A 12,912-nucleotide genomic window follows, 5' to 3' on the forward strand; every position below is an offset into this window, starting at 1 on the left:
TGCCTTTGTGTACTGCTTTTTCTTAGCGTGTTCAATACTTTTTTCCCTGTGCCATTCCACTTTTTTACTCATAACTAACTTTTTTATATGTGTGGATTACCTAAGTTAATACTAATGTCTGTAGAAAATTTCATGCAAATAGCCTCACTGGAAGTATACTTACTGAAAAAAATGTTGACGTGTTCAATACTTATTTTCCCCGCTGTATATGTGTGCATGTATGATGTTTGATCTCAACATTTTTACCTGAGCTTTAACATTTTTACCTGAGCTTTGCATGATGTTTGATCTTAACATTTTGACCTGAGCTTTGCATGATGTTTGATCTTAACATTTTGACCTGAGCTTTGCATGATGTTTGATCTTAACATTTTGACCTGAGATTTGCAGAAGTGTCTATTCTGAGACTGCATGAGAACATGGACTGCAGTGTAGAGAGTGGCCCACCACAACAGGATAAGGACGTGTGATTTAACTTCAGTTCTCAAGAAACCTTTAAGACACACATAGTGTGGGGGTGACGAGCCCGATGAAACCACAGACCCACACAACCCATATATGTTAAATCACACCTCAGATGATGGCATGAGGACTGATTGCTATTCATTTGTAGGCTGCATGTAAACTAGATAGTAACAAGGGTACATCACCTCAGAGTGCAAACATGGTCACTCTTGAGTCCAAAGAGGAAAGTAGAGACACTGATAATGACCATCTCAGAAGTATAGACACTGATAATGACCATCTCAGAAGCAGAACAGACAGCACAGTGTGAAGAAAGGAACTAATGGAAAAAGAATAAAAAAAACCTGAGTTGTTCGGTTACGTTGGTCAGTACGCAGCATTATGTCATCTTATCAGGAAGTGATATGTGTGTGACTGGCAGACAAATTCAACATGGCCGGTGTTAGCAACTAAGAGTAGGTCATTTACGACCTGAACCAGGGCAGCCACTGTGCTTTGCCCTCAACCCCCAGACTGAAACTCTTCACATAGGTCATGAGGGGTCAAGTGCTCTAAATGGAAGGTTGGCGATGGGCATGCCAGGTCATTGTTAAGTGTATTGTGTATTTCAGAGGCAGCATGCAGGGCAATGGAAAAATAATATAAAACACAAGCAGCAATTTAAATAGATACTGTGGTTGGGCTACAGTGGTCAGTACGTGTGTGACATCACTATGTCATCTTATGAGGAAGTGATGTGTGTGTGTCAGACAGATCCATTCTCATCACACCCTGTGTGAGGCTCAGAGCAGAGACACAGCAGCTCAGAGAGTAGAAGAAATGGCAAAGCTGCACAACCCAACAGTAGGACTACTGCTGACCGTGCTGCTGCTACTGCAAGGTGAGACCAGGACACACACACACACATTAGAGGATGGAGCATGGAAACATGGGACTCGTGCCTCAGAAAGCCTCTTAAAACAGGTTTCATGGGCTTTGAAGGACATTAGGATAGACTTAAGTCAAATCATAACACCTTAAATACCTACTACCTAAATACTATGTGTGCATATTTAAATACAATTTCATGTTTTATTTTTTTTCTCTGAAATGTTTACAATTGCCAGGTTCCAGAGGAGACTCTATCCCTGTGTTCTCCAGTGCTGGAGGTGCTGCCACTCTGCCCTGTAAGAATGGGATCTCACATGACTCAAGCTGCTCAACAACTACTTCATCAATTACATGGATCTACAGCGGGAGGGGAAAGGCTGCTGTTGAAAAAGTCCAGCTTGGGAAGATCATACCAGAGAACACACACAGAGCTGAGAGACTGAGTCTGCTCTCTAACTGTTCTCTCCACATTACTGATGTCACCACTGAGGATGTTGGACTCTACATCTGTCAGCAGTACCCAAATGGAGGATCTAGATATGGATATGATGCTCCGGTTTATCTCTCTGTTCTTTACAGTAAGTGTGATAAATCAGACACTCTCACTAAAAAAAGTCTGCTTTAGCCTCATATTTTCATATCCAGCTGCATGTATGGGTCATTACTTGTATCAGGGGAGATGGATATAACCTTACTGCTTAAGACACACACTACACACTGTAGCAAACTGATGATGTGATCCATAATTATGACCGCCGTGCAGCAAATCAGCCTACTTCAATGGAAAACTTCTCCTGGGGCCGTATTCACAAAGAATTTTAAGGCTAAAAGTAGCTCATAAGTGGCGAATTTAGGAGCAACTCCTAAAAATAATGGGCGTGTCACTCCTAACTTTAGGACTCCTAATTTTTTTCACTAAAAGTAATTCACAAAGCATTTTAGACCTAAAAGTAGCACCTAAGTCTGGGACTTAAAAGAAGTCGAGAGGACTCCTAACTCACTAAGACCTATTCACAAACCCTTTTTGTGGCATTTCACGTCGCGATGTTTTGAAATGCGTATGCGGCAACAGGAGCTTTCAATAGCGAGGGAACAATTTTGCATTGTAGGCATAGAAGGGATGCAATAACACCACCAACAACAACCAAAACTACTCATTGTCAACATGTAAATTAAATGTAACGTTTAAAATGTTCTCCTCTTTACAAACGTAGGCATGGTGACAGATTAATTTAATAATGTTGCAAAGATAGGCTACTGCATCAATCCGTAGGCCTATGTTTCATTAGGCTACTAGGCTATTTGTTTTGCCTTACTCTTTATTCATTTAGGCTAGGCCTTTTTATTCAGTTATTCATCATCTTCCGTCCTTCGCACTACTTGTGTAGCGCACGCATTCTCAGACCTGTCACCTGTCACTCATCATCGTAAGGGAGGTGTTTGGAATCATTCCCGCGTTACAATCATCAGCCAATCAAGGTGGCCACTTCAATCAAGCTCGTGCATGAGTAATGACGTCATCCATAGCAACGAAGACTCACTCTTAGTTTAGGAGTTGTCATTTTTCCTTACTAAGAGTAGGTCTGAAAGGCTTTGTGAATAACTTTTAAGAGAAAACTCCTAGCTAAAATATTTTAGTGCGATTTAGGAGTACTCCTAGTGGTAAGATAAAAGGCTTTGTGAATACGGCCCCTGGTCCCTAAAATGACGCCAGGATATTTCTAAAAGTTCGTGCTTTTGACTGTTCGTGCAAAAGTACACAGACCGAATGTGACAAGGAAGAGTGGAAAACACGCACACACACACACACACCTCACACACACAGATACACAAACACACACACAAACATTCACACAACCACACACACAGATACAAACACACACATACATTCACACACACATATCCTCATTCCTAACACTCACTCACTCTCACACACAAACACACACTCTCACTCACTCACAGACACACAGAGACACAAAGACACACACACAGAGAGAGGATAGACTTCTGGGGCTGTATTCACACAGAATTTTAGGGCTAAAAGTAGCTCCTAACTGGCGAATTTAAGAGAAACTCCTAATAATAATGGGAGTGTCACTCGTAACTTTTTCCTAATTTTTTAGGAGTAATTCACGAAGCATTGTAGCCCTAAAAGTAGCACCTAAGTCTGGGACAGCTTAGAACAAATCAAGAGGAGTCCTAACTCACTAAGACCTCACAAACAATCCTAAGCCGCTTTTTGTGACATTTCACGTTGTGCTATTTTGAAATGCACATGCGGTTACAGGAGCTCTCAAACGCGAGGGAATAATTGTGCATTGTAACTAAGGCATGCAATAACGCCACCAACAACAACCAAAACCATTCATTGCACGTAAACTAGGCTATTTGCTTTGTCTTACTCTTTATTCCTTTCAGCTATTTATTCATCATCTTCCATCCTTTGCAGCACTTGCGTAGTGCACGCATTCTCACCAGCAAAGACCTGTCACCTGTCACTCATCATCGTAGGAGAGTTTTTTGCCATCATTCCTACGTTATAATCATCAGCCAATCAAGGTAGTCACTTCAATCAAGCTCATGCATGAGTAATGATGTCACCATAGCAACGGAGCTCTTATCTTATCTTATCTTAGGAGTCGTCATTTGTCCTTACTAAGAGTAGGTCTGAGAGGCTTTGTGAATAGGTTTTAAGAGATAACTACTAGCTAAAAGCTTTTAGTGCTGTTTAGGAATACTCCTAGCGGGAAGATAAAATGCTTTGTGGATACGGCCCCAGATCAGCCTCAGCAGAGGAGCCACTTGTCTGACTCCGCCTCCATGTCATATAGTGTTTGATATTGGTCCTCACTGGCTGGGTGTGGTCTGACCACTCAGGCTAGGATCTGGATTTGCTGTCTGGACCTGGTGCGTTGGTGTCAGAGACATCACGACACAGAGCAGTGACAGGTGTGTCTTTAGCAGTAACAGTTGTGTCTGTAGCAGTAACAGGTGTGTCTGTTTTTTCTTTTCATCTGTTTTCTAGTTTCCTCAACAGTGAATGAGAGAGAGGCTGGCAGTGATGTGAACCTGCTCTGCACCCTGAAGATCTATGCAGATCGAAGTGTACCTGATCTCGTTCGTCTGAGCTGGGTGGGTGAGGGAGGGGATGAGCTGCAGAACACCAGCAGCCTCCAGATCAGGAGAGTGACTCCCTATATAATCAGACTGATTGAGAAGTTCAGAACTTCAAACCCCACTCACACTCAGAGCACAAGGAGATGCCAGCTGACTGCAGGAGGGCACGTTCACGCTTCTGTCTCCCACACAGTCACAGTGCCAGGTCAGTGATTGTGTGCTTCTCTCATGTCAGACACATGTTGTGCTCTAGTATAGCATGACATTCATTCTAACTTTCAATTCCACATCCACCAAACTTCACTCTTCTTCCTCCATTGCAGTGAAACCAACTAGAACTCCAGTGGTGACAAGAGGACCTGCACCGCCACAACCAGCAACTCCACCACAACCTCCATCAACTCCACCCAAAACAGCACTCACTCCTACTCCAACTACAGGTTCTCCATCTGGCCTGGGTAAGTTTGGAATGCGACCCATCTGATCTAAACAGAATACACCAACTACGGCCTGGAGCGTGTGTGTAGGCTCTAGGCTCCAATGTTTAGTCTAAAAACAGCTTGCCCACCTAGTAGGCTACTACTGATGCAAAGATAGACACTTTTAATTCATTGCAGGAAAAAATATGTTTATACATATATATCTTTGCATTAGCAGTACACGGTGTGCAGGTTCTTATTTGACTGAACACGCATGGTATGTTAACCATACAGCATTAGAATTGTCCAGCACAACAGCAGACCCAGTAGCACCAGCAGCATCTGTATCTGAATCTGTAGCATCATCTCTCCCATGCATCTCCCCCCCTTCATCCTTTTATAAGTTATATTTAATAATTTAGTATTATACAATTTAACTCCTTTAATTCCCCCTAAAGTTACGGGTTAAACACCCATTATTTTTAGGAGTTTCTCCTAAATTCGCTAGTTAGGAGCAACTTTTAGCCTTAAGATTCTTTGTGAATACGGGCCCTGTTCTGCACAAGACCTAGCCTACATAAAAACAATATAAATAACAAAAACAACATGTCACAACGTGTCAAATATCAGCAAGTAAGTGATGTTGCTTCATTCACAAGAATTCCTCTGAGAAGAACTGTATGTGACAGGGGAGGTGGTAGTGTTTAGTGTTGGTTTGCATGCTCATGATAAAACTGCAACAGGGGTTTGGGTTACTATGTTTATTGCAAAAAGAAACACATACAGTACGAAAAAGCAAAGCAGGCAAGATATTAATGTCATTATCATGCATTTATTACTCACACCACACCGCCTCACACCGCCATTGTTCTCTGTTTGTGAGTGTGGTGATGGTGGTGGATGTGTATGGAGTTAAAAGGGGCCCAGTCATATTTCATAACAAGCAACACCTTCATATCTAACAAGAACCAAGCAAGATTGTGTGATCTGATATCTGTGTTAAAGGAGAATTCCGGTGTGATATTGACCTAAAGTGTATCGAAACATGATACCGAGTGTGAACGTATGTCTCATAGCCCATCTCGGCTTGTCCCCTGCACTCCAAAATCTGGCGCTAGTTAGCCGATGCTACCAACATCTTTTTCAATAGTGGTGCTTCGGCATCGGGCTAGCCATGCAAATAAATCACTGTTTTACACCCATTTACGAGGCTCAATGTATCTCCACACTTCATTGGTAGACTTCCGAGGGCCCTGACATTTAAAACGAGACATTGAGAACTTTGAAAAAGCACTGGTAGTTTACTTACAAGACGATTTATACAGACAGTATCTTCACGAAGTTTAGCGTTTGCAGCCATCTTGAATTTAGTCACGATAAGTCGAGCAACGAGTAAGAATGAACAGCTATGATAAGGGATCAGATTCCAAAAATAATTCAGTGGAAATGCATGGATTCCAGTTGCTGCTACTGGAAGAAACTGGAATCCATGCATTTCCACTGAATTATTTTTGGAATCTGATCCCTTATCATACCTGTTCATTCTTACTCGTTGCTCGACTTATCGTGACTAAATTCAAGATGGCTGCAAACGTTAAACTTCGTGAAGATACTGTCTGTATAAATCGTCTTGTAAGTAAACTACCAGTGCTTTTTCAAAGTTCTCAATGTCTCGTTTTAAATGTCAGGGCCCTAGGAAGTCTACCAATGAAGTGTGGAGATACATTGAGCCTCGTAAATGGGTGTAAAACAGTGATTTATTTGCATGGCTAGCCCGATGCCGAAGCACCACTACTGAAAAAGTTGTTGGTAGCATCGGCTAACTAGCGCCAGATTTTGGAGTGCAGGGGACAAGTCGAGATGGGCTATGAGACATACGTTCACACTCGGTATCATGTTTCAATACACTTCAGGTCAATATCACACCGGAATTCTCCTTTAAAGCGCTATTTAGAAATGTAGCATCCTGTCTCTCCACCCACCCCCACCTTCCCCTCAACCAGTCAGCACAGCTAGCTCTCTGGCCTTCTGGAGAACAGACCTGCCTACACCTGTAACGCTGGCTTGAACTATGAAGAAATAACTTTTAAGAAAAGAATAAACAAACTTCACTTGAATGGTGACTGTACACACACAATGGAAATAGCTGTGAAATGCATCCTGGCATCTCTTCCTGCTTTAGGCCTTATGGGGGATGTTGACTCTTCCCTGGCATCTCTTCCTGCTTTAGGCCTTATGGGGGATGTTGACTCTTCCCTGGCGTCTCTTCCTGCTTTAGGCCTTATGGGGGATGTTGACGGTGGCATAGGTCACACTGTCTGCAGCCTGTACCAGAAATCAAAGTAGGGCAGTTACTACACGGTTATTACATGTGAAATATCTAACCTGTGACCACAGGTAACTCACTCAGTCCACACTGCACACTCACGTTAGGAGGGAGTCCACACTGCACACTCACGTTAGGAGGGAGTGCGTGAGCTTGAGAGCGGTGGGCAATCTCAGCATATGTTACGTCTGCTGCTACTGCAAGGGGAGACCAGGACAGACACACATTAGAGGATGGAGCATATAAACATGGGACTCTAGCATAATGACAAAAACAAAAACTATAATATACAAACCATAACTCATAGGAAACGCTTAATTAACTAAGTGCATGTTGAACAGATATGCCTTTAGACTCCGCTTGAAAGACCCAAAACAATCACAGGAATGGAGAGCACTGGGCAACTCATTCCACCAATAAGGAACCACTGAGGAGAAGAGTTTTGATTTTGGCCTAGCGTTAATGGCTGGTCAACATAACAGACGCTCATCAGAAGACCGCAGTGGGCGGTTGGAGATGTACATACTGCTGATGCAAACATACACACTTTCATGGACAGATACACATGTACAGTGCGTATCTTTGCGTCGGCAGTACATGGTGTGTGAGTGCTATTTGGGATACAGTGTGTATCTTTGTGTTGTACATGGTGTGAAAGTGCTGCTTGGGATTTGTGGAAGTAACATCGGGGCTTTTCAGGTGCTGCGTCCAAATCACTCCGCCCAAGTAGCAGCGCTTCTCCTGAATGAGAATATAGTCCCAATTATGTATATGCTTAAGAATCGCTGTGTCTCATTTTATACTGGCATCTGTACACATTGCAGCTATACAAGTCACAACATTTATATAGGAAAATGTTAGAGTTCTCCTGTCACTCATGGGAGCTATAGGCTAGTTGGGTTCCAATCACCTCAATGAGCTATGCTAAGCTTGGCTAACAGTGGGTTTGTCAGACTGAGTCCCTGCACGCACAAAGACAACAAACAAGAAGAGTATGTATCACCTTATATAACTTCTTGCCTGTGGGTATGTGTCATCTTATCTATTTCTGGTGGAGACGGTGAATAAGTGGACTGACAAGGTAATACTGCACGATTTAATACAAATAGGCTATAGAACAATTGCCATGAAGCAACTGTTGATTCTTCTGATGGGGGGGAGAGTGGAGTTGCAAGGCTGGTTCTCCGTAAATAGGAAGGCTAGAGCAGGGCGCGCTATTCTGCCTATTACAACTCACTTTACCATCAAAATGTCTTCCAAGCTGTTATAAAGGCTTACAAACTTGCACAGGATTTCTTGTTGACTGCTATATTTCAATGTGTGTGTGTGTGTGTGTGTGTGTTTCTGTGTATGCCAGAGGCTGCCATCAGACTCAGCATCTTCTTCATGGTGCTGATTGTTCCTGGACTCATTGGAACTGTTTATTTAGTGAGGAGGAGGAAGCAGACAAGTAGAGGTGAGAGTGACACACACACACACACACACACACAAACACACACACACACACACACACACACACAAACACACACACACACACACACACACACAAACAAACACACTGCTGCTAGAGGGGATTGCTGTGGGAGGGATTGGAAATGTGACTAGTTCATAAGTAACACACACCCTGAATCTCTGAGGACCCCATCACTCTATGTTATTTGTTGGTGCCCTTATCAAGGGTACACAGATGAAGGAAGGTGCCTGCTTGATAAGTCACAAAGGCTGCTCTGTTGGTGATGTTCTTTCACCCATAACGGTTGCTTTGTTGGTGATGTTGTTGTTGATGATAAATAGGCTTGGTTGTTGATTGGCCGCTGTGGGATTTCCTTTAGCACAAGGAATTTAACACCTCTCCTGTGAAGATCTGTCCGTTAGCTGGAATAATCTGTTGCTATCAGAGCTGCGCTAGTTTCTGATTGGTACAGACATTGTTAAATTGTATTCTTCATTTCTGTCTGTCCACAGAGGACCCTCCAGCCACGGAGCTCCAGGTGCGGAACTAACCAGATGACCTCAGGAGACTCTGCATGATGTCATTACCCATGCACTTTTTACATCAATTGGTCTTCAATTCTGTCTGTCCACAGAGGACATGGAACTACAGTGCCCCAGTTCCTAGAGCAATTGAAAAAGGGGGCCCTCTCAGCACTTCATATCAGCGTAAACAATATTACAAGTAAGAATTCAGTGTTGTTGAGCCAATTACCTACATACTTAATCGTAAAAAAAAACACACCTTTCAATATGTTCCACTTTTAAAATCTTTGCAGCAAATATTAAAACGCAAAGTCGTTCTTGATAAGGTAATTGAAAATCATAGAGGACGGCAGGATATTGAACCTGACCTTTCATTTGAATTGAGGTTGCCTCAAGATGCTTTGTATTTCAAAGAAAACAACTTTTTGAATGCTGAGGAATTACAAATATCATTGCGTCTGTACGTGGATGATTTTGAAACCTGCAATCCGCTGGGCACCTCACGTAAGAAGCACAAGCTTTGTGGTGTGTATTGGGGGTATTAGATAGATAGATAGATACTTTATTGATCCCCAGGGGAAATTCAAGATTAGGTAATCTGCCACAGTATTGCAGGCCTTTCTGAAAGTTTTTCAAGTGATTACTTCTGTCGGTTTTGTATTGGAAAGGGTTGTGACATCAGGTCTAATTGTGTTGCATATGGTGCTTTTAATCTTAGAACTGAAGAAACTTATGTGGCACATGCAAAAGCAGCTATTGAGAATGGTACTCATTGCTTTGGCGTGAAAAGGGAGTGTGTATTAACTAAAACTCTGTCTCATTTTCGCATCGTATCTGGGTTAGGTATGTTGCTCACGATGTACTTGAGGGTATTGTTCCAGTTCCATTGCTTGTCATTAATGATATTGAAGAAGTTGTTTACATTAGATGAGCTTAATAAAGCTATATTGGCTTTCCCCTATAAATGGTCGGACAAAACGAACAAACCTCATGTTGTGCAAAAGAATCAATTAGGTAAAACTATTGGAGGCAATGCGCATGAAAATTGGGCCTTGATTAGATTTCTCCCATTTCTGATTGGCGCTCAAGTGCCAGAGGATGAGCGAGCATGGCTTCTTTTGATGGATTTGAAAGATATTGTTGAGTTAGTTGTTGCTCCTGTGCATACAGACGAATCTATATCATATCTTGAAATTAAAATAGTTGATCACAGACAGAGGTATGACAAGCTTTTCCCAGGTGTTAGGCTTAGACCAAAACAGCATTTTCTCGAGCACTACCCTCACCTCAAGGTGTTTTGGCCCTGTAGTGCAGCTTTGGACAAGATAGATAGATAGATAGATAGATACTTTATTGATCCCCAGGGGAAATTCAAGTGTCAAATTCAATGCATTTTGAATCAAAGCATAGCTTCTTCAAGCAGATTGTTAAGCATACAAGTTGTTTTAAGAATATACCTCTGACTTTGGCATCAAAGCATCAGTTTATGATTGCTTTTCATATTAAGGCACCATCCAATGGCAAACCTAGCCTTGATGTCTCTAATGTGTCCACTGTACCCGTTGATATACTGAGAGAGGAAGTGATTGTTTCTGTAAGGTCAAAATATCCAAATATATCTGAACTATGTCTTGCCCGTAATGCATCAAGAGATGGAATAACCTACAGTAAAGGTATGGTAGTCGCCTATGGATCAATAAGTGGATTACCGGAGTTCGCTGAAATCATTCAGATGTGTGTTGTGAATGGGGAGTTGTTCCTTATAGTGAAATTATTGTGTGGATGATATAGGGACCACTACAGAGCCTTTGAACTTAGCTCATCACCGTCAAGAGAATTAAAGCTTGTGGCACTGGATGAACTAAATGACTACTATCCTTTGGCTGACTATATGATCGGATCAAGTCGTATGGTAACCTTAAAAAGGACATCATCATAAAAGGTCAGTTAATAGGTCTACCTAAAGCAAATTTGTAAATTCTGTGTCAAATCACACTTTTGGACTTGAACTTTATTTCCATCCTGATTTGGTTGTATCAGAAAAGCATGGGAGTGTGTAGCATGTACTATGTGTAGTTTACTGCATTACTGCCTCCTTTTGTTTTTATGTTACATACTTATTTTATACTCCACTTGGCAAAATGTTTTTTTTTTTAAAAAAACTTAAAAACTAAACTTTTCAGTTGAGAGACTTTATACTAGAACAGGCACAATAAATCAGTTAGGTTTGACAGCCCTTTTAGTTGGGCTATGAGCATTTTAGAGTAGATTTTTGTTTTATGCTACCATTTGTGAACTAGTGTAATACTACTACTAGTGTACTAGTTTAATACTACTAGTAGTGTAGTAGTTCTCAATGTGTTGACATGAGGCAGGCCTATGGTTTCACAGGGTTTATTGAAAATTGGGATGGGAAAAGCAGGGTTGTAACGATCCTGTGTTCCCTGTCCCTACTTTGTTTACCTCCTGTGCCATGTGCTCCTGTGTTTACTTCCTGTCCCTGTGTTTTAGTTCCTGTCAGCCATGTGCTCCTTTGTTTGTCTTGCCATGTCTTAGTTCCCTGTGTCCCCGCCCCTCACCTGTTCCTCATTATTAGTCTGCTAGTTTAATTATGATTTCCAGCCCTGTGTTCACCTGTCTCTTGTTTCTTGTCCACTTGTGCCTTGTTAGCCTTGTTTAACCCCTGTGTATTTAAACCCTCAGTCCCCTGCTGGTCATTGTTGATGTTGTTTCGTGGTTGTAGTGTGCATTTGCATTAAAGATTCCTGGTTTCAAGTTTAAGTGTGCCTCGTTCTCGACTTGCCCTGCGCCTCGGTCCAGCTCTCCATACTGCAACCCTGACAAGGGTAGGGTGTTGCAACCGCATAGTGGATTTTTACCTCTACATTGTAACATGTAAAAATACTACTTGTATTTTTGTAAAACTTTACATTCATAACCATTATGCTCGAGTCTTTGTACCACCTAATTTCAGAGCCACTCAAAGCTGTTGCTGTGTAGCTTGGCTATATAGAATGTTTGCATTTTGAGAATAATAATAAAAAAAAAAACTTATTGAAACTCTGACCATACCTTGCATTCTTCTAAAAATGCAAATTTAGTTGATGCTTTGGTAATGCTTGATCATGTAAAAACATAATTATGAAATAATAATTAAATCATGTTGGTTTATCATTAAGTAATTATATATACTAAGCATAAAATAAATACGGTAGATTTACATAAAAGAATCATGTTTGTTCTGCAAAGCAGAATTAGGCCTATGTTTAACTGACATGAATAAATTCTTTTTAGAAAACATGATATTAACTCGTGCAACCGATGTAGATTTACATGAAAGAATCATGTTTGTTCTGCAGAGCAGAATTATGTTTAACTGACATGAATAAATTATTTTTAGAAAACATGATGGTAATTTGTGCAACCAATGTCCATGTTTTTTTTCATGTAAATCTGAAAGTTTTTTTTCAGTGAGTGAAGTTAAGACACTCTCAGGGCTGAACTTTTTAAAAAACCTGAGTAAGATTTGGTCAGGCCAGCCAAAATTTTGCTGCGTAGGCTACATAGGAAATTTTTGTTTGGCTCATTCAGCATTATTCCGCTCGTTCACATGACGTGATATATGTATAGGTTTCGTTTATTTGAACCTCATCTGCCAGGTATTTGACCTACCAGGTTGACACTTCAGCGTGAAAAATACTCAATAAATACTCAAAGCATAAGCTACCTGAAGCTAGC

General features: G+C 41.4%; 1 protein-coding gene across 1 annotated transcript; it reads left to right on the forward strand.

Annotated features, from left to right (window-relative positions):
- The first annotated feature begins 1,284 nt into the window (after positions 1 to 1,284).
- Positions 1,285 to 9,200, forward strand: LOC121711173. The gene is made up of 6 exons (XM_042094534.1): positions 1,285 to 1,345; positions 1,572 to 1,913; positions 4,361 to 4,657; positions 4,776 to 4,910; positions 8,555 to 8,653; positions 9,163 to 9,200. The coding sequence occupies exons 1-6, from the start codon at positions 1,285 to 1,287 to the stop codon at positions 9,198 to 9,200; spliced, it is 972 nt and encodes a 323-aa protein (XP_041950468.1).
- Positions 9,201 to 12,912: the final 3,712 nt, after the last annotated feature.

This window comes from Alosa sapidissima, chromosome 6 (genome assembly GCF_018492685.1).
Source record: "Alosa sapidissima isolate fAloSap1 chromosome 6, fAloSap1.pri, whole genome shotgun sequence".
Taxonomy (NCBI): Eukaryota; Metazoa; Chordata; class Actinopteri; order Clupeiformes; family Clupeidae; genus Alosa; species Alosa sapidissima.

Excerpts from the sequence above, each read along its gene's own strand:
- LOC121711173 (XM_042094534.1), top strand. The coding sequence starts at position 1,285 with ATGGCAAAGCTGCACAACCCAACAGTAGGACTACTGCTGACCGTGCTG. Across the intron at positions 1,346-1,571 it reads CGTGCTGCTGCTACTGCAAG|GTTCCAGAGGAGACTCTATC; the intron begins GTGAGACCAGGA and ends TACAATTGCCAG. Across the intron at positions 8,654-9,162 it reads GAGGAAGCAGACAAGTAGAG|AGGACCCTCCAGCCACGGAG; the intron begins GTGAGAGTGACA and ends GTCTGTCCACAG.